Genomic DNA, 22559 nt, shown 5'->3' with positions numbered 1-22559 from the left:
CACCTCCTTGATTAAATATACTCCTAAGTATTTTAGCTTTTTGACTGCTATTGTAAATGGAATTGAGTTCTTGATTTGATTCTCAACTCGGTCACTATTGGTGTATAGCAGTGCTACTGATTTGTGAGTACTGATTTTGTATCCTGAAACTTTACCAAATTCACGTATCAAGTCCAGGAGACTTTTGGAGGAGTCTTCAAGATTCAGTAGGTATAGGATCATACTGTTGGGATACAGAGATATTTTAATTTCTTCTTTTCCAATGTGAATATGCTTTATTTCTTTTTCTTGCCTGATTGCTCTGGCTAGGTCCTTTTTTGAGATCATTCTCTGACTTTATTTGTGACCCCTCTCATCTTCCTCTTCCTAGATGTGGCTGGCCATTCACATTTCTGTGTGAAGAGTAGCAGGAGGACTCATCCATACAGTTTAATTAATTATCCCTCTGCCCTGGAGGAGGCCTTCAGTCAGAAACTATCCGAGGCAGAATTGGACACTGATAATTTGGCTCCAAAGTCTGTTAATCAGAACACGGTGCTTATGTTACCAGTCCCAGCTGTAGAATATGGTGTACTGAGTACTACCCTAGGCAAGGACTCTAGCCACTTCTTCACAACTCACCTTGGTCTGAAACTAATAGGTGGAAACCATACAGTCAATGCTGGAGGGACAAGGCTTTCCTCATATCCAGAAGAAACAGACCAAGATCAGCTACAATAGAGTGCCTTGGTCCCCATAGCCAGGGAGTCTCCCACAAACACTCACTGAGTCTCAAACAGAAAGACACCCCCCCCCTTAAAACATGAGCCCTGCCCAGGATTGTAGGCTCCTCTTCTCCAGGGAAGGAGTGTTCCAGACCATCATTATGTGGCCGAGCAAAGGATAATAGCATGCAGGAGACAACTTTTCATAGCAGAGCCTATATCCATAACCACCTTGACATTCAGTTGCAGGAAGCCCTTGAGGGGTGGGTAGAGCATCTAACTCAATCTCTCACACACTTTTAGGTACTTGAATGAGTGCTCAAGAAATTTGTCCCAGGAAGACTACACGGTTTTTTCCCTGACCTAAAAGTCTGGCAACTGAGAGAGGAAAAAGGAGATCCAGAATCATTTTAGCCAACTTTTTAAGGTGTGTAAACCAGCCATGGTGGTGTGCCCTTGCAGCCACCAGAATTGGGGAGAAGCCTGGAGATGGATGTGAGCTAAGGAGTGAGAAATGCCACCTGCAACTGGTGAGGAGGGTTAGAGGGGCTCCTGGAGGAGGGAATGGCATCAGCCCAGGTCCAGGGGAAGGCTGAGTTTGCTGCCTCTGCTGTGGGGTCCCCCTAGGGTAAAGGACAAAGACAGGCCCGGGTGGGGACAGCTGGGCAGGTGAACATGAGAGGACTCAAGGAGGATCTGTGGGTCCTGGACAGGTACTGCTCTTCATGCTGGTGGTGGTGGAACCCCGTGGAAGGGATTTACGCAGGGCAGCCACTTGGTCTCACGGGTATCTAGACACCCGCTGACTGCAGGGAACAGAGTGGTTGTGAATGTGGGGAGCTAAGACTAGAGCAGAGAGTGCGCCGCAGAGGACAGTTGGAATCACTCAGCTGAGACATGACCAGGGAGTTTTCTGGTATGAGAGAGGACTAAGGAATGCAGGGGAGGTGAAATGAGTGAGTCCTGGTGGTCCATTAGATGTAAGAATAGGAGGAGATGGCACTGAAGTGGCTCCTTCCTCCAGAAAGTGTAGGTTTTAGATCTGGTAAGCTCTGGTATGGGAAATATGTACCCCCTATACACGGGCAACACCATTATCATAAATGTTTCCAGCTAGCTGCTGCACTTCCCAACTCACCAAGCTTTCTAGCTTATCCCATCACCATCTCATGTTGGGTTTGTTTCCTGTATTTTGTCTCCCTACACCTTTAAAGTCCTGTCTCTGCCTGTCTGTCTTGTAGGAGGGAGTTTCCTTCTTTGGGGTGAAGGTTGCCCTTATTAAGCCTGGTTATTTTAAGACCAACCTAAGCAACATTCAGAGAATTTGGCAGAACTATCAGGAGTTATGAGACTGGACCAGCCCCGAGGTCCAGGAGACCTACAGCGAGAAGTTTCTGACATCCTGTAAGTAAACTATGGGCATCAGGAGGCTCCAACACTATGAGGGTCTGTTCTCCCGGTGCTGGGAAGCAGCACAGCCTCCCCACAAAGGGGGTCCCTTTAGCCCCATTTTCACAGTTTTTAATCACCTGAAGTAAGAATGCAAGCTTCCTATAACTTGGGAGCAGTGTTGATCTGAACACCTCGTTATTTTGAGGAGGAAGGTAGATCCAGCAAGTGAAGACCATTGTAGTTTCGTGGGAAGCCAGCACCAGAGACAGCTGGTTTGCACATGCTGATATTTTGAGTATGGGTAGGAACCTTCAATTTGTGCAGTCCTGATATCCCAGGAAGAGAGGCAGAGGGGATTTAGTGTGGAACAGTTGTTCCCACGTAGTGGGGATCTCCTCAGGGAATTGAAATGAATTAGTTTCAGAGCATTGCTTTTGGTGGGGGGGAGCATGAGTTCTTAGAAACTTTCCACTCTAAGTTGACCCAACAGTAAGAGAAGTTGCATGGATTGTTTCTCGTTCTGAACAGACGTTAGATCAGTTGAATTCCTGGAGCAACAATGTAAAGAGGATCTGCCATTGGCAACGGACTGCATGGAGCATGCGTTGACCTCCTTCCACCCCCATACCCGCTACTCCCCCGGCTGGCACACCAAGTATCTCTACGTACCCATTAGCTACATGCCCACCTTTCTTGTGGATGTCATGTTCTACTGGGGCTCTCCAAGGCCAACCAAGGCTCTATGAAGCCACTACCGGAATGCATGGTGGGTGGAGTTGGGTGCTGTGTGAGGAGTGATGTATCATGGGGAGATAAATGGGTGGAGGGAGGGTGCTCTCATGCCATCAGGGCACCTGTTCCCCCTCTTTTCTTACCTCCTGGCCATTATTCTCCTGAGATACTATTCAGCACTGGGACATATTTGCAGGAAAGTGCCAAGTTATGCAGCTGAGGAACAGGGACCCAAGAGCTTGGTGTTCTGTTGCCTTGGGCTGTCACTCGGGGCCTTGAGTCTCCCAGCCAATTTTGAGGAGTTTGCACAGCTGGGGATTGTATGAGCAGGTGGAAGGGGGCTCAACCCACACCTGCTCTGCCTCCTTCTGCCTCCCGTGGTGTACATTGGCCAGTCTAATTCCTGCAGGATGGGTATATTCTGAGACAGTCTGGGCATCCTATGTCCATAGGGTGGGACTTTGAAGGGTACTCATCACCCGGCCCATAGGCCTCAGGTGTCAACTTAGCAGGCATTGCAAGAAGGTGGTGCCTTCCATAGGTATCTCTGAAGAGGACAAATGAGCTAAACTTATATCAGTCTAGAAATTGTGGCTTTCCACTGATTATTTTGCTCTAGAAAGAACTGTGAGTTCACCCATGGCCAGTGACTTGAATCTGTTTGGGAAGCTACAGTGATGCTGGATGTATGCTCCTCATCATGGCCTATGATTCCAGGGGGCCAACTTTGTCACCACAGAACATTAATGCCCGTTAAAAAATGCAGTGAAAATCAGCCCACATGTCTCCCCTAGACCCTTGGTAAAGCTCCTGCTTTGTCCTACTTCTAGGCTTCTTTCCTCAACGAGGAAGCCTGCTCCAGACCCATGGGCTTATGCTTGACCTGGAGCCCATTCCCACAGAGCCCACGGGAGCCAAAGAAGCTGCTTCACTCCTTCTCTTAGCTGCCCTGGTCCTCCTGAGGCACACAGGGTCGTTGAGCCCCAACTTCAACCTCCTCCCCTCCCATTCCTGATCTCCAGAACCTGCAGGGTGTGGGTGGCTCTCCCTTTCTGTGACCCTTCCCCAGGCTTGGTAAAGGCTGCATGCCTGTGGAGCTGGGAACAGGTTGCCCAATGAACCCCACTTCCTGTGTTTTCCAGTTCTGCTTTTTCTTTTTTATACCTACCCCTCTTTGAAAGATCCATGCTGGACTGCGACAGGGTAATGTGTGGGGTTGTCATGATGCTGGAAAGAGTGGTCACCAGAGGCTGAGATGATCCCAGCAGGCACCCCGGCGGGAGATCAGGCAGGGCACCATCGGAGTGCGCACTTGCATGAGAGCGTGCAGTAACTCAGAAGTGCAGCCCTAGAGCCTGGTTAAGCTCTCCCTCCCCAGGAGTACTCGGGATTCTCACTGTAAGGACATCTTTGCAGAAGTATTAGTGGACAGTGTAAAGGAAACGAAAAAAATCTTAAGACCTCCCAACCTAAGCCTGGAGGGTGAGTCGTGCTACACCCTCTTACAAATGAATAGCAGTTCCCTACGTTATGCAACAGCCAGATACCCAGGGAAAGAGAAAGGACCCCAGGCACCTACACAGATCACTCATAAGTCGGTTTACCTGGTCTCCCACCAACATGAACATGCAGCTGTAACTTTAGGGTTGCAACCTAAGTTTAACCCTAAAGCTCAAGTCTGTTCTATTCTACACTGATCATATGGATTACAAGCTCGTCTTCCCAGGTACAGAACAAAGCCGGACTCTTTCCTCCACCTACCCAGAGATATCTGCATGATTGAATCTTCCTTTACTCTTGTTTTCTCTGCAAACATTTACAGTATCCTGTGGAAAAATGTAGAATTAACAGGCACGAACTGAAGTCTCACAAGAATGTCACCATCGGCCTTACCACCTAGTGCCCTTCACCCTTCCCTCACTTTCAGGAACCATACAAATGCTAAACCTCCTAAGCTTCTTTTGGAAAAAAGACTCATATGTGTTGTGTCTCCTCTTTTTCCTGGATACACCACTAAGATGGAGCAGAGAACCCTCTTGGAGGCCTGCGAGCATCTTTCAATCAGGAAATACAGGAGAATCTTGAGTTCCTTATAGGGAAATTCCAGGCACCTAGCAAGCCCTGAGGAGTAACTGAACACCTTGAAGAGCAAGAAGACAATAGTAACTTCTAACACCAGCCAAGGAGGTTGGAGCCAGAGGTTGTTTGGTTCCCTGTAGACACTAAAGTTAGCATCTTCACATATGTCCCTGGGTTGTATGTCAGAAACCCAACCCTCCACCAAGGCAATCTGCTGGCATGCAGACCTCAGATGAGGGAGCTGAGGGTTGAATTCATACCACTGATCTTGATTCTCAATTTCTTCCTGTGGGACCCGGAGGTGGTCACACCCATGAGCCAGAGTTGACATTGTTTTCTACTTATCACACATTTTTAGACAGACTTTCTCCTCCTTAACTGATTACTAATCAGAACATATTTGAATCCACCTGTGACCCTCTGGGGTTCTCCATGGCCGGCCAAGACTCCGTGAAGTCAAGCCTGGGATATGTGGTGTGTGGAGTTGGGTGCTGTGTGAGGCATGATATATCATGGGGAGAGACATGGAATGGAGGGAGTTCTCATGTCAGCAGGACACCCATTCCACCTTCTTCCTCATTCCCTCCACAGGATTCTGCAGAGATGTTACTCAAGACTCTGGCTATCAGGTGTAAAAAACCCAAGGTATTCTGCTGAAGAATGGGGACCCAATAGCACTCATTGGTGCCGTTGCCTTGGGCGGCCGCTCAAGACTTTGAGTCTCTCAGTCAAATCTGAGGAACCCACACAACTGAGGATTGTGTTAGCAAGTGGAAGGAGACTCAGCCCACTCCTCACCACTTCTGCCTCTTGTCTGCCTCCTAGGGTGTGCATTAGCTGGGCCAGTCTATATCTGTTGTCGGATGGAAATGGCCTGGAAGAAATGGGGCCTCTCCCCTGAGATTCTTGTGCCTGTGGTGTGGGGAGGGGGTGGTGAGAAGACTGCCCTCAGAACTTGTGCCAGCTCCATGGGCATTGGCTGGGGGATGGTGTTCTCAATAGGGATCCTGACAGAGGACACCGAAACTAATTTTTGATTTTTCTTGAAACAATGGGGTTTTTTTGTTTTTTTGCATTACCTTCATTTTGGAATAAAATTCAAAAGTCACTCACGACCTGTGGTTCAAACAGTGGCCTTGGGGTGTGGACCTTGAGAAGAGGAGGCAGGTGCCTTCATGGAGGTCAGGGAATGACAGGGGTGAGCTGGGGAGGGATTTGAAGAGGAAAGATTGATTAGCCTTGCCCTCTCTCAGCACTTCCTGCCAGTGAGGGTAATTTTTTGTCCTTTCTAGGGTTTATTAAGTGTTTGGGAGTTAAAACAGCACAGTACTGTTACAAAAAGAGACACACAGACCAACAGAATAGAATAGATAACTCAGATATAAAACCGTTGACCTACCACCAACTCATCCTTGAGAAAGTTGACAAACCAAACATTGGAGAAAGGACTCTCTATTTTACAAATGGTGCTAGGAAAACTGGCTAACCATATACAGAAGGAAGCTGGACCCCCTACCTATCACCATATACAAAAAATTAACTCAAAATGGGTTAAAGACTTAAACATAAGACTCCAAAGTATAGACACCCCAGAAAAATCTAACAAACACTCTCTGGGACATCAGCCTAGGCAATGAATTCATGACCAAGTCCTCAAAAGCAAATGCAGCAAAAACTAAAACTGACAAGTGGGACCTTATCAAGTTAAAAAGCTTCTGACAGCAAAGGAAACTATTAACAGGGTAAAGAGACAACCCACAGAATGGGGTAAATATTTGCAAACTATGCATCTGACAAAGGATTGATAACCAGAATCTATGAGGGGGACTCCAAAAAACCTGGAATTTATTTATTTAAGCATATATTTATTCTTACATGTCTAAACTTTAGTCACCTTCAAAGTACCATCCGTTTGATGCAATATATCTATCAACATGCTTTTCCACTGCTCAAAACAATTTTTGAATTCATCAATTTTGATGCCTTTTAGTGCTTCTGCCATTTTTAATTTCACCTCTCCCACACTAGCAAAACGTTTCCCTTTGAGGACTTTTTTTCATCCGAGGAAACAAAAAAATAAAGTTGCTCAGGGAGAGATCAGATAAATAGGGAGGGTGGGGCATGGAGGTAATGCCATTTTGGTCAAAAACTGCTGAGCATTCAGTGTGGTGTAAGCAGGTGCATTGTCATGGTGGAAGAACCAGTCACCTGTTTGCCACAGCCCAGGACGTTTCTTCCTCAAATCCCAGATGAATGTCCACATAAAAATCAATGGATTGGATTCCTAGAACACTTACCTAGTGGGGAAAGTCTGTACTACAAGGAGCCTGCCCTCCAAAAAATAAACACAAGTCCATTTTTTGGGGGGGGAATCCCCCTCAAATAAGGAATTAAAAGAATTGACAAGAAAAAACATGGATGCAGCTAAGTGAATTATCACAAAAACAGATGACTGAATACTGCGTGTTCTCACTTTAAGTGGGAGCTAAATACTGAATACACATGGGCATATGAATAGGGACAACACACACACTGGGGACTCCTAAAGAGGGGAAGTGTGGGTGAGTGGAAAAACCACCCACTGGGTACCCTGTCCACCACCTGGGTGATGGGCTTGATAGAAGCACAAACCTCACCATCACACAATATACCTAGGTAACAAACCTATGCATATATCCCTTGAGTATAACGCTTACATTCCTGTATTTATCATTAGGGACAGTTCGTTCTGGTTAGGATCCATGGGTCGGAAGCTGGCAGGATCCTTTGTAGTTCTGGAAACAACTTGGCATTCAGGTTTGCCCGTGTTCTTGCAGCGTTCCCTTCTTTCCTGTGCGGGCAGACTCTTCTCTTTTTGTTTTTTAAAGTTTCTCGTTGGGATGGGCTTCGTAATGTTTTCTCCTCCTCGCGTCCTCAGGGCAGCGCTGACCCGCTGCCATGTTCAGGCAGGGCAGAGGCAGCTGCGGGGTGCCAGGAGACCCCACCTGCAGGGAGCCGCGCGGCAGTGGGTGGCTGCGGCCTCCGTTTTGTGGGCGCACAGAAGTGGCCCGTCTCTTCTCTCCCTCACCGACCTGCGGGTGGCAGGGATGAAGCCCTGAAGGAGTCCTCTCCCTCATTCCCTCTTTGGTCCCCTGGGGGGGGCAGCGAGGGCGGGCAGAGGCGGCGGCGACAGCGGCGCAGCCAGCAGGCCACCAAAGTAATCAGGAAGGGGTGGGGCGGCGCCAGCTATTCATTTGCAAACTTAAACCTCCAGGTTTAAGTTTGAGGCTCGTGACATTTTCTATTTTCCTGTACAACTTCCACTGAGATACCTGCACAAGACGTCCCACAGTGACAGCCCGCGCACTCCCGAGAAAGGAGAGAGCTTCGCCCGGTTCCAGGGCTGCACTTCGGAGCTCCTGCGCGCTGCGGCGGACGTGTGTCCCCTGGAGGAGCCTCGCCGGATCTCCGCGGGGGCGCCTGTTGGGATTGGTGTCCCTCCCAGGGGAGCCCAGATCAGCAGCCCGGTCGCCACTCTTCTCGGTGTCATGGCGACCCACCCATTGCCCCTTCTCTTCCAGTGTGACTCTTCCAAAGAGGGGCGGGTGTAGGAAAGAAAAAGTGGAATTGGAAGAGAGGAAGTGGGGTTCATATGCAACCTGTTTGCAGCTCTGCAGGCATGCAGCCCCTACTAAGTCTGGGGTAGGGTCCCAAAAAGAAAGGGTCACCCACCCCCTTGCAGATAAGGAGTTAAGGGGAAGGGACATGAAGCTAGGAATCAGTGACCCTGTGCCACTCAGGAGGACCAGGACAGTAAAGAGAATGTGTGAAGGCAACTACTGTGGCCGCTGTGGGCTCTGTGGGGGTGGGCTCCAGCCATTCACAGGCCCATAGGTCTGGACCAGGCTCCCTCGCCGGCGGAGGAACATAGAGGGGGACTTTTCTAGGTTGAAGTGTGGAAGGGGGCTTAAAAAGACATCTACAATGTCAAACATCAGGCTAAGCATAAACTCAGCCTTTGTACAGTTAAGCATGTACTCAGCCTTTGCACAGTTAAAAGAGTTCCCTTCCTGGAAACTGGCAACATCACCTGCTGGCTAGGTTAAACTGTTTAACAGCTTTTTTTCCTGCTTCTGTGAACCCCGCTTGCATTGCTTGAAAGGTGCCTAGGCCTCCAGGATGTTGCAATTTGGCCCACTTGGAAAGTCCCAATGTGGTTGAGCCCCATTTAAGCAAGCCCCTACAGCTAATGAGCGCCCCTTGCTGTGGGACTGTTATGTCCAGCAGGCAAGTGGCCGCCAGCCCAGCTCTTGGCTAATAAAAACCTCTCCTTTTTTATAACTTGTACTTTTGGTGTTGGTGTCTGCTCGGTCCCTATTTCAGAAGGATAGTTTCATGGACATGTGGTGGCAAAGATGGCCCCCTAGACTCACAGGCCATGATGAGGGAGGGTAGGTCCAGCTTCTGTGTAGCCAGATGCCCAGTGGAGGTCAGCATGGAGGGCTAGGGGTTTGTACACTCACAACAGTCTCGCACTCGGGAGCGGACTCCTGGAAGTGAGTAAAACTGCATAAACACCTACTTTACTCCAGTGGGCTGTACATTCATCTGTACATGGTTGGCTATATGACTGTGTGTCTGTCCTTGTGTGGAGACACTTACAAATATATGCTGAGAGAGTGAAAGAAAAGTGTGAAGAGTAAATATAAAGATCTTCCATTGCTTTGAGGGGGCAACAAGGACTGACCGGGAGTGGGCTGGCACAAGAGCATCAGGGGACTTAGAGCTCCTTGAGGACTCTTCTTAGTCATCTTTTTTAATTTTAAAGATGTAGGGTACAATTCAGGATTAGGTATACAAGTGGTCATCGTACAGGTAAAGTTTGAGCTTTCCTTTGGTCCCCACTTGGCCTGGTTTGACCTCAGGGACCCTTATAGATGTTGTGCTCCCCCCACCCGCCTGCCACCCCGGCAGTATCCTGCTATTGCCAATCCCTTTCTTACAGTATTATGGTAAATGTTCAGGGTCCACTTATGAGTGAGAACATATGGTATTCAGTTCTTTGTTGCTGTGATAGATCACTGAGTATGACAGACTCTAAATTTATCCAAGTTGCTGCAAAGCCCATATGTTTGTCCTTCTTTATGACTGCATACTATTCCATTGTGTATATGTATCTTGGTTATCTTTGATGTAAAATATTCATGGGCATGACAGGAAAACCCATTTCATGTTTTAAATGGAAAGGTCCTGAAACATCTTCCCTCAGTTTTTGCTTTGAAAATGGACGACTTCTGCAGTAACACAAGGACACCCCAAAGGATCCGCATCCTTGATTTTTATCCTGAAGGAGGAAAACCATGATACGTGGGGAGAGGCACCTCCCAACTGTACTTTGTGCATGAAATATGGGTCAGGAAGTGACTGCCACTCCCTGCCACTAAGGGGGAGGTAGGTAGGCATCTGGGTGAGAGATCTCAGGGTTGGCACAAGAGGGAAGTGCAATAACTTTAAGCTGAGGAAGGGCACTGAGGGCTACAGAGAGGGTGCTGGCAAGGAGAGTAAGACATCATAGTCCCTGAGGAAGGGATCTGGGACCTTGAAGTGTCATATTGACATCTCCTTGCCTGCCCATCCTTCTTTCTATGCCAGGGACTCAGGGCACTTCATAAATCATGGAAGAGAAACAACCATCCTCACAGCTATGGCAGGCAGGGCTGAAGAAGGGTAAGGATAATCCAACTTCCCTCTCCAAATCCCTCTCAGCTCTTTCCTCTAATCCACTGACTTCTCTGAAGGCACCTGCCTCCTCCTCCCATAGGTCTACAACCACCACTCCCAAAGGCTGCAGTTTAAACCAGGTCCACATTTATTCTAAAGCAAAAGATCTGAAGAAATCCATGGTTTTAACAAAAATCAAAAGCTGGTTTCTGTGTCCTCTGTCAGGATCCCTCCCAGCCAGTGTTGTGTCGCTGCCACCTGAGGTCTGAGGGGTCAGACTGATGGTTATCTTCAAACGTCCACTCAGGATATCTCAGAGGTGGGGATCCACTTCCTCCAGGTCATTTCCATCAGAAGGAGGTGTCGACTGGCCTGGCCAATGTACACCCCAGGAGGTGGGCAGGAGCCAGGGACAGTGTGAGATGTGGCTCCTTCCACTTGCTCACACCCGCCCCAGTTGGGTGAATTTCTCAGAACTGGCTGAGAGATTCAAAGCTTGAGTGGTTGCCCACGCCAACAGGACACTTGAATGCTATGGGAGCCCCATTCTTCAGCAATACCTTGGTTCTTTCCATCTAATATTATCAGATGAATAATATCTCAACACAAGCCTGTGGAGGAGATGAGACTGAATGTTTAAAGTCCCCTCATGACAGTGGAGCTCCCTCCCTCCACCCCATTTTTATTTCCCGATAACATATCACTCTCACACAGCACCCAACTCCACCCACCATGCACCTGGCCTTGGCTTCACAGGGCCTTGGCTGGCCTTGGAGAGCCCCAGGAGATCACGGCATCCACCAGCAAGGAGGGCAAGTAGCTCATGGGAAGGTAGAGAAGCTTGGCATCCCAAGCTTCAGAATAGCGCGTGCGGGGGTAGCGGGCAGTCAGCGCATGCTCCATGCAATTCGTCACCAAGGACAGATCCTTTGTGCACCTTTGCTCGAGTTTTTCGACTCTTTTCACGTCTGTTAGGAATGAGAAACAATCCATGTCTACACCCACCTGCAAGCAGTCCTACTTGGAGGTCTACATAGAGTGGAAAATGCCTGAGTTCGGATTCCCCTCTTCCACCCAAGCAATGCCCCAAGTCAGATTCCTTCAAATTCTCTGAGGGGAGCTCACCCTGGCAAGGAATACTGTTTTCACTGAGCCATACCTGGCTCCCTGGGGCATCTGGACTCCACAAATTGAAGCTCTCTACCCACACTCAAAACTGAGCACATGCAACCATCTTTCTCTAAAGCCAGCTTCCCATGAGGACACGGGTATCTTCCCTCACTGACTCACCTTGCTCCTTGAAATAACAAGGGGAACAGTTAGACACAGGTCCCAGGTTCTTTTTATTTAGTCCAAAGCTCACTGTGCCACTCAGTGTGCTGTGTGCAGCAACATGAACAGGGCATACTACAACCTCAAATTCCTGGGATCAGGTGATCCTTCTGTTTTAGTCTCCCAAGTAACTGGGGCTATAGGCATGCATCACCATACCTATGTAATAGTTCTATTTTTGTAAAATGAGGCCTCATTTTGTTGCCCAGGTTGGTCTCAAATCCTGGGCTCAAGCAATCCTCCTGCATTGGCTTTCCAAAGGTACAGGTGTGTGCCACCATGCCTGGCCTGGCCCCATGTTCTAATAAACCCAGACACTTGCTGGCCGTGACCATATGTCACAGCACCCACCATGAGAGTGCAGCTAAAGGTTGCTAGTCTGTGGGGAAGGTAGAGCCTGAAGGACAAGCCCGAATCCTACTGGAGGCACCAATGGTCGACCAAGGATTGCTGATGAGGGTTTGCGTCCCTCCCCGTTGTCCACAGATCACTCACTGGATGCCAGAAACTTCTCGCCATAGATCTTCTTGACCTCCGGTGTGGCACGGTCCCAAAACTCCTGAAGGGTCTTTAAGAATCTCTCCTTACTTAACATTTCAGTCTTGAAGAAACCAGGCTCGATTATGGAAACCTTCACCCCAAAGTAGGACAGCTCTCTCCTGCAAGACACAGAGGCTCTGGGAAAACTTCTAGCGACTTAGAAGGAAACACACAAACAATAACATTAAAACAAAAACACTAAAATGTAGCACTGGGTTGGGATAAGCTAAACAAAACAAGGAATGTATAATGTACATCTGTCTGGGAGTAAAAATTATGATGGTGGCTTTGCCACTCTATAGAATTTTCATGTTTTCCATTCCCAGGCTCACTAGCTCCAAATCCTGTTTTCTGCAGCAAGGCACCATGTCAGTATCATCTCACTCTTATCCCTCACATCCAATGGACCACCAGAATTCATCCATTTCACACCCTCTGTCCTAGTCTTAGCTCCCACACTCAAAGTCAAGTTGTTCCCAGCAGTCAGTGGGGTTCTAGATGCCCATGAGACCCAGTGGCTGCCCTGAGTACATTCCTTCCATGGGGTTCCACTCCCCCCAGTATGAAGGGCAGCACCTGTTCACCCTCCATGAGATCTCCCTGCCCACCTGCCCAGCACCACCTTATAGGTCTGGCCTCGTCTTTACCTATGAGGACCCTACAGACTACAGCACAGGCAGTCAGCTCATGCACCTCCTGGGCCTGGGTTGAAGTCACTCCCTTACCCAGGAGCCCTCCCACCCTCCTCACCAGGCTGCCAGGTTGAGATCTACACTCCTCATCTCAGACCCATCTCCAGAACCTGCCTCAATTCTGGTGGCTGCCATAGCCAACGTGGCTAGTCACACACATATAAAGTTGGGCAAAAGTGTATCTGGATCTGATTGTCTCTCCCTCAGTTCCCAGAGTTTTACGTCAGGGACGAAACCTTAATGTTGTTTCTGCACACATTTCTTGGACACTCAGACAAGTGTCTAAAAGTGTGTGTGTGATATTAAGTAGATGCTCTACCCACCCCCACAAGGGCTGCATTGGGTTAGACAGTCTCTTGTATATGGTTTTTTGCCACTGCTCAGTCACCTAAGAATGGGCCTAGGACCTGGAATATTCCTTCCCTAGAGAAGAGCAGCCCACAAGCCTGTGTGAGTCATCTTGTGTGATCATGTCTTTCCAGGCACAGATCAGTGATTGTTCCAGGGCTCTGCTTCAGTATGAGTGTGTCCATAGCCCTCTGGCTCACAAGTTTTTGTATTTCAGGTTCGAGGGAGGAGTTGAGGTCTTCTATGTTGCAGAGAGGGAAGTGACCATGCCAAGACCTGATCTCAGAGGCAGAGAGAGACTTCCCTGAACATGGGGACCATGGCATGCTTTTGCAGCTGATCTCACTGTTTCTTCTGTACAATGGGAAGTCCTCATTCCACCCAGCACTGACTGTAGTTTCCATAGGTGAGTTTGATGCCAATGTATACTGGGAAGAAGTTTAAGAGTCCACCTATAGAAGGACTCTTTTTAAGGTGTTCTAACCTTGGGACTGGTAACATGAGCACCATGTTCTGCTTAGCAGGCTCTGGGGACAAATTATCAGTGTCCAAATCTGCCTTAGACCATTTCTTTCTTTTTTTCTCATCTTTTTTCATTTTAAAGAAGTGTGGTACTATTCAGGGTTAGACCCTTTCTGATTGAGGGCCTCTTTCTTTCCACCCCTTGACCCCCAACCTCGAAGGCCTCTTTCAGGCCAGGGGTATGATAACTTAAGTGAGTGACCTGGGACCCTCCTGCCACCCTTCACACAGAAATATGCTTCCCAGTGAATGACCAGCCACATCCAGAAAGAAGAGGATGGGGACATCATGAATGAAGCCAGAGAAGAATCTTGAAAATGATCTTCAAAGGCTGTGATGAGGTGATCACCCTGGAAAAGTATTCCCTAGAAAGAGGAGAACTCAGGACGGGCCCTATCCCTATTCAATACCTGAGGGAGTCTGAGAAAGCCTCCACGCCAAACTTGGAGATGCAGTAGCCCCCACCAAAAGTGGACAACCGGCCAGCAACGCTGGAGAGGTTGACCACGCGGCCTCTCGCCTTCCTCACTAAGGGCAGCAGGTTCAGAGTCACATCGATCAGCCCCAACAGGTTCACGTCCAAGACAGTCGCAAAGTCCTCTTTGGTCTGCCATTCATTGGGAATTGAGAATATGGTGATGCCAGCATTATTGACCAGGCCCCAGAGTCCTGACAGTGGGAAGACAAGAGAGTAACACCATGTTGTGCCCATGCAGTGAAGTTCACACTTCAGGAGAGTGAGGGTTTCAATAAGGGTGTGGGACAAAGAGTAGGTAGAGCAGGAATGACACGGGTCTGAAGGACTGGGGCCTGTACACCCTGCGGCGAGTGGAGGACAGAATCTGAGTCTTGCTCCTTGGATTCCTCAGGGCCCGGTCCACTGCCTAGTAGACAACAGACATTTCATCCCATATTTGAGGATTACAGGAACTCCGGTTGAAGAAATTTTGTGTAGTTACTACTCTGGAGCACAAGACCAATGTTTGTTTTTTACACATTAAAGTTGACCTTGCAGATACTGTATTCGCCCACATTTTCAGATTTTCTGGACATGTTATATAGTGAGTGTTCAACAATTATCTGTGGATGGAATAAGAGAGAGGGAGAATGAGGAAGTCGGGGAAGAGAAGACAAAAGAATTTAAAAAGAGAATCTAATGTCTGGGTTTAGTTTGGTAGGAAAAATGACCTGAAATCTTACGCTTAGAGAACTTGGAGCACAGTCCCTTGGGGGACCTATATCAATACTGAGTAGTTGGGAATCCCAATGGAACTCTTTGGGAAGAGGCGAGGCCGCCTCACCTCACCCCCTAATTCACAGACTCCCCTGTTACCTAGCAAATGTCACCCTCTCCTCCCAACCAATTGAAAGGTTATTCTCCCTCCTTCCTCTTCAGTACCAAGTTCACTCAGTTCTGGAAAAGTCTCTCTGGAAGACACAAATACATGATTCCCAAGGACTTAAAGAATAAAGTTTCCAGACCTCATCCAGCAGGATCAGAGGATCCCCTGAGTGAGGGCAGGAGGTGACAAGTTGCTGATCTGGCAGAACAGGGATGCAAATACCTTCCCTGCAGGGAAACATGCCCAGGTCTTAAGGGAAACCCTATTCCTTCACCAAGATTTCTTTTGTCAAAGAAATCAATCAATATACAACTTTATAGAGATCCACTTAAATAAATGTAGACCAAAATGACATTTATGACAGTAAAATGTAGAAAAAAGATTGATCTAGAACTACTAACAATGGCTTAAATAAATAGTGCTGTATCAAGGAGAAGGTGTTTTAAGTCATAAAATACTACATCTTATACATTTGCATTATGTTGAAAAAAAGTTCCCCTTCTCTTAGAGAACAGAATGAGACACAAGTTATGCAGAAAATATTTCAATTTCATAAACATGCCAAAAGTATGTCTGTATTCATTTGGAGTATTCATCTTCCAATTTAAGGGTAAATTGTTACATTTAAACTTTTCATTATTTTCCATAATCAACATGTGGCACATATTTTGCTTCAAAATAAAACAAAATAAATGTCTAAGTCCTCCTGTAATTAGGCAAAGTAAGTGTAGGTGAAAGATGAAGGAAAGAAAAAGAAAGCCTTTGCCTGTTGTGCCTTCTTAATCTAGTCCTTAGTCTGGAGTCGTCATTTGAAAAAGGGGAAGGACTTAGCTATCTGGGGGGTGATGGCACCGGTAAGAACAAGCTGAAGTCCTGAGATCATGTCCAGGCTACAGCTCGCCCATGACTTCACCACCCATGCACTCCCTGCCTGCTGCACCCTTCTCTACACCCTCCAGAAAGTCACCCGTTATCAAAGCCAGTCACTCAGCATCAAGCAATCCAGAACATGTGCTTGCAAAGTAGAGTTGAGGACAGAGAGGAAATCTGGAGGGCAGATTCTCATCAGGGCACACTCTCCCCAACACTAAAGTTCTCCAGTTTCAGAAGGGGCCTGGGAATAGAAAGAGAAGGTGTTCAGGCTGGCCTGGTGGGTGAGAAATACTAGACAAGTGTTATTCCAACCCAAATTACACTCCAAGAATCTTCCCAGAGAGCACACAGGAGGAATCCCTTTCACACAGAGAGAAGAACAGACACACTTGAGGACCTGGGTATTACCTCTGTCCCCTACGCACTCCTTCACCCACTGGGCAGCTGCTGCGACACTCTCTGGCTTGGTGACATCCAGAATCACCGTCTCCAGTCTGTCTGATGTCTGGCCCCTCAGCTGCTCAGCTCCCTTCTCCGTCAGACACGCAGCCAGCACCCTCAAGCCTCGCGTGTCCAGCTTTCTAGCCAGCAGGTTTCCGAAGCCTGTGTCACAGCCTGTGATGAGCACATACTTGTCTGGGAGGTAGCTCACCAACTGCCTCTCCCGGTACCAGCGCACAAGGTAGAACAGGGTCACGAGGGTTGCCAGGTAGAGCCACATGGTTTTGCAGAGAATAGACACGCATACACTGGGGTGAATTGTGAGTCAAATTCCTGGTCACACAGAGGGACTTAAGTACATGAGGGCTGCAGTGGCAGCTAAGCCCCAGGCTCTCTGGCATCGAGTCCTCCCCTCCCGATCAGTTTTTATGCAAAGTTTTGCTTATTCTTATCCTTCCTCCTTGAACTGATTATACAAATTTTCATACAATGCAAAAAAGTCTATGTCCTGGCCAGTATGGACATATCACCATTCTGCAATGCTTATCTTGTTCTCTGGCTTCTCTGTGCCTTGCTGTGCACACACAGGTGTCCAGGCAGGTACACACATAGGTGCCCACTAACATACCAAAACACACCCCACTCAGATCTAAGTACAAGTTTCAGAACTATCTCTCCACATCTCCTATACCAATGATCCTGGACCTCGGTCTTTCTGAACAGAGAGAGGTCATCCTGGAAAGCTACACTTGGTTTCAAGACCCATTAGGTTGAGATCTCTCAATCTAGTTGAGCCAGATGAGTAAACTCTGGCTCCGTACCCAGAATCACGCTGTGGAAAATTGGTCCCAGTCAATCTCTCTACAAGTAGGAGAAGGCAAAGGAGTGGACAGGACTAGATCCCCTCCTGCCCCCTCCTGGGGCAGAAAGGAGGGCAAGATCCCAAAGGTGTAGTCTGACCTCAGAGAAGGAAAAGAAAGCGGAAAGAAGGGAAGGGTGGCAGGGATACCACTGGAAGGAAATTCCAGGTGCTGCCGCAAGGAAGAGGGGAATGAGTGACAGAAAGTAGGTGAAGTGTTGTTCACCCTCTCACCCCCTGAAGATGCCCATTCCTCAGCCCTGGATGCTGGATTCATTGCCCTCAGTCCTCCTCTGCCAAGTCACACATCCAGAACTTTCTCTGTGACCAGAGTCTTCTTCACCCAAGAGGCCACATGCAGACACATTACCCAATCCCCACACCTGTGCTTCTCTCCTGCTCATCTTGAGAGTAATAGGACTCTTTCCTGGGGAGGCAACTGATTCCAACTCTACTCCGGACTCTGGAGGCACCCCAGGAAGCCCTAGGGAGGACAGTCAGAGGGAGTAGGAGTCAGGGGAACACTTCCTCATCTGGTCCCATGGGGATAGCATGGGACTCTTCTTTCTTTGACAACTGAAATGAGCGACTGAAGCATAAGTCTCTATCATCGAGGTTTCCTAAGCCAACTGCAGGATGTTACCAAGGCAATCTGGGGTCTGCCCTCTTGGCAGCACAAGGGGAAACACTGATTTGGGATGGCAGGGAGAGGAAGTGAGGCACTTACTGCAGGGTGCCAAGCAAAGAGAATTTACTGCTCAGGGTTAAGACCCCAACTCCCCAGTGGCTCCCAGGTAAAGGTGTTTAAAGCGAGGGAGGTTGGGCTCGGTGGCTCAGCCTATAATCCTGCACTTTGGGAGGGCAAGGTGAGTGGATTGCCTAAGCCCACGGGTTCGAGACCCGCCTGGGCAACTTGGTGAGACCTCATCTCTGCAATAAATAAAAAAATTAGCCGGGTGTGATAGCGCACGCTTGTAATTCCGGCTACTTGGAACGCTGACGTGGAAGGATCACCGGAACCCAGCAGGACGAGACTGTGGTGCCCGGGACCGGCCACTGCACTCCAGTCTGGGTGACAGAGTGAGACTCCAACTCAAAAAATAAAATAAATAAATAAATAAAGCGGGGAAACAGAGTTTAGAAGCAAAGTCATATATCAATCCACGGAGGGTGTACCTTGGTTTACCTAAAAAGGGGGACCATCTCAAAGGGGTGCTCACAGTTCATAGATGGAGTCAAAGATGTTCGGGTTTTCTTTATTTCTTCCTTCCTTCCTTCCTTCCTTCCTTCCTTCCTTCCTTTCTTTCTTTCTTTCTTTCTTTCTTTCTTTCTTTCTTTCTTTCTTTCTTTTTCTTTCTTGTTGGAGTCTCACTCCGTCACCCAGGCTGGAATACAATGGCACACTCACAGCCACCCCAGTGTCGACCTGCTGGGCTCTGGTGAGTCTTCCACCTTAGCCTTCCAAGCAACTGGAACTATAGGCATGTGCTATCACAACTGGCTAATTTTTTATTTATTGTAGAGATGAGGTCTCACCAAGTTGCCCGGGCTGTTCTAAACCCACAGGCTTAGGCAATCTACTAGCCTCAGCCTCCCAAAGTGCTGGTATTACAGGCTGAGCCACCGAGACTGGCACTGATTTTCAAGTGATTAGGGAGGCAAATATTTGTCTAAAAATTTGGGAAGAGCAGAAGAGAATGTTAGCTCTGGTCATGGCATGATCTTCCCCAGGTTGCAGGAAGAAACTGAGAACCAAGAACCGTGATTTGAACTCAACCTTCAGTGCCCCTTATCTGTGGTCTACGTGGCAGAGGCTCCGTTTGTTGAGTGCCAGGGTTTCTGAAAAATAACCCAGGGTTATTTGTTAAAATGGACACTATTTTGTCTTCAGGGAACCAAACATCCTCATGGCTCTAAACGACTCCGCCGCTGTTTTAAGTTGCTATGCCCTTCTTGTTCCTCAAGTAACTCATTTACTTCTCAGGACTAGTAGGTGCCCGGAATTTTTTTTAAAGAATGCAAATATTTTCTTTATTTATGGGGCAGGGGTATGTGAACCCAAAAGAGAGATCCTTTCTCAGTCTCATTTGTGTGTTCTAGAAAAACAGGAGCCACAACACATCCATGGTTGCTTTTTTTTTCTGAGTTGGAGTCTCACTCTTGTCGCCCAGTCTGGAGTACAATGGTGCGCTCATGGCCATCGCAGCCTTGACCTGCTGGCCTTAGGTAATCCTTCTGCCTCAGTCTTCCAAGTAGCCAGAATTACAGATGTGCGACACTATCCCCTGCTTGTTTTTGTGATTTATTTGTAGAGACGGGGTCTCACCAAGGTACCCAGGCTGGTCTTGAACCTGCAGACGCAGGCAATCCACTCGCCTTGGCCTCCCAAAGTGTTGGGATTGCAGGCTGAGCCACCGAGCCGGCTCATGGCTGCTTTTCAAAAGAGATTTTTGCATTCCCACCTGAATTGTACCCCACATCTTTATAATAAAAAAAGAGATTTTTGGAGTTTTCGTATTTATATGTTTCCTGAACGTGGTGGAAGGCCTGCTGGATGAGGAGCAGGTTGGTGGCAAAGCTGATGATTTCATTCCTGTGAGATATCCGTTAGTTCTCAGTAATACTACACTTTCCATAAAATGAGGGGAACGTTTGAAGAGAATAAGGGAGGAAAGGAAGAGGCGATCATACAGACAGATGTCTCCAGACAGGTAGAGGAATGAGTCCTGACTTTGCTTGTTCCTGGGAAGATAAGCCTCTAAACATTATCTGTGTGGATTCGGACAGATTTGAAATGTAGGAACCAGACTTAGGTTGTAGATCTAGAGATACAATGAGAATGTTTTTGTGAGAGACCAGTGAAAACAGACTTATGATGACCTGTGGTCAGCCCTGGGTAGACACCTGGGTTCTTTACCTTTCCCTGGGATCCAGCTGTTATATGATGTTAGGAACAGCTATTCACGGGTAAGAGGGTGTTGCATGGCTCACCCTCCGGGCCTGAGATTGGGGGTTAAGATTTTTTACATTTTCCTTTACACCTTTCAAATGAACTCCTGCCCATGATGTCCTGACAGCAATAACCCCGTGCACTCCCAGGGAGGGAAAACCTGACCTGGTTCCAGGACTGCGCTTTTGCATGCCTGAGGCCCTGGTGAAAATGCGCCCTCTGGAAGCAGCTACCCGCTTCGAGACCAGTGTTCTAGGGGAGTGCAGCTCAGTCACCTGGAAATCCCTCTTTCCAACTTTCTGATGACCCCACCTGTTTCCCCTTCTCCATCCAGCATTGGTCTTCTGATGGTGGGCAGGTGTGGAGAAAGAAATGCAGAGCAGGAAAAGACAAGAAGTGGAGTATATCGTGCAACCTGTTTTCAGCTCAGAAGGCATGCAGCCCCTACCAACCCTGGAGCAGGGTCCCAGAAAGGAAGAGCCACAAACACCTCCAGATGCTGGAGATCAGGATTTGGAGAGAAAGAGACTTGAGGTGAGGACTTACTGACTCTGTGCCCCTCAGAAGGACCAGGACAACTAAGAGGAAGAGTGAGGGCAGGTTCTGTGGCTCTTATGGGCACTGTGGGATTGGGCTCCTTGCCCTGAACAGGTCCACAGGTTGGACCAGGCTCCCTCACTGAAGAGAGAAGCATGGAAAGAGGACAGAGGAGGACTTCACCAAGAGTCTAGGGGAAGGGCATGGACTGGGTTACATTGGATTTCTTTTTATGGCCATCCTATTCTGTAGTGACAACATTGACCACCTTGACTCACAGGTCAAGATGGGGAGGGTAGGTCCAGCCTTGGCACAGTGCCATACCACATGTGACCCCAGCATGGAGGATCTGGGCTTTGGACCTTCCCAGCTATCTCACACTCAGGAGAGGGTTCCTGAGATGATTCAATCCTCAAGAACATCTACCCCAGAGGAATGTTCTTAAAGTCGTCAATCTATTATGTCAACTTAGTTTCTTCTCTGCACATGATTTGTGTGTGTGTGTGTGTGTGTGTGTGTGTGTGTGTGTGTGTGTGTGTACTTGTGCCCACACACTTGCAAATGTACGTCAAGAGAGTGAAAGACAAGTGTGGAGGCTTCAGAGTGAATATGAAGCTCTCGGATTGCTTGGAGGGACAACATGGATTGACCTGGAGGGGGCTGGCACTGGAGCATCCTGGGACTTGGAGCTCCTCGAGGGCCCTTCTTGGACATCTTTGCATCTTAAACCTTCACATGCCAGACAGGATAACTGATTTCATGTTTTAAACTGAAAGACTCTGAAACATCTTCTCTCAATTTTTGCTTTGAAAATGAACACTGACTTGTGCGGCAACACAAGGACACCCCAAAGAATTCGCATCCCTGATTTTATCCTGAGGGAAGAAAACCAAGACACCGGGCAGGCACCTCCCAACTGTATTTTGTGCAAGAAATATGGGTCAGGAAGTGACTGTCACTCCCTGACACTGAGGGGGAGGAAGGGGGGCATCTGGGGTGGGAGACTTGAGGGAGGGCACAAGAGGGAAGTGCAGTGACTTTAAGGTGAGGGTGGGCACTGAGGGCCACAGAGAGGGTGGTGGTGAGGGAAGGAAGGCGTCATAGTCCCCAGGAAAGGCATCTTGTGTTGGTGTCTCCTTGCCTGCTTGTTCTCCTTTCGATTCCAGGGACTCAAGAAACTTAATAAACCATGACCGAGAAACAACCACCCTCAACTCTGTGGCAGGCAGGGCTGAAGGAGGCAAGGATAACCCAATTTCCATCTCCAAATCCCCCCTCAGCTCTTCCCTCTCCTCCACTGACCTCCATGAAGGCACCTGTCTCCTCCTTCCATAGGTCTGCACTCCACCATTCCCGAAGGCCACGGTTTAAACCAGGTACATGAATACATTTATTCTGAAACAAAATCTGAAGAAATCCATGGTTTCAGAAGAAATCAAAAATTGGTTTCTGGTTCCTCTGTCAGGACCCCTGACACTACCTCGAGTCAGTGCCTACATATCTGCCAACTGTGGT

General features: G+C 48.2%; 1 protein-coding gene across 1 annotated transcript; it reads right to left on the bottom strand.

Moving 5' to 3' along the window:
• Positions 1–11357: 11357 nt before the first annotated feature.
• On the bottom strand, positions 11358–16978 carry LOC103252532 (retinol dehydrogenase 16-like). Its single transcript, XM_008051131.1, has 4 exons — positions 16666–16978; positions 14452–14710; positions 12435–12598; positions 11358–11575 (listed from the first exon to the last, which is right to left on the bottom strand). Exons 1-4 carry the CDS (start codon positions 16976–16978, stop codon positions 11358–11360), a joined length of 954 nt encoding a protein of 317 aa, XP_008049322.1.
• Between the last annotated feature and the right edge of the window lie 5581 nt (positions 16979–22559).

The sequence above is a fragment of the Carlito syrichta genome, unplaced genomic scaffold, assembly GCF_000164805.1.
Source record: "Carlito syrichta isolate Samal-C Ts95f unplaced genomic scaffold, Tarsius_syrichta-2.0.1 Scaffold166458, whole genome shotgun sequence".
Taxonomy (NCBI): Eukaryota; Metazoa; Chordata; class Mammalia; order Primates; family Tarsiidae; genus Carlito; species Carlito syrichta.
Note: the sequence above shows the minus strand (reverse complement) of the source record. Positions and strands in the feature narration are given on the sequence as shown.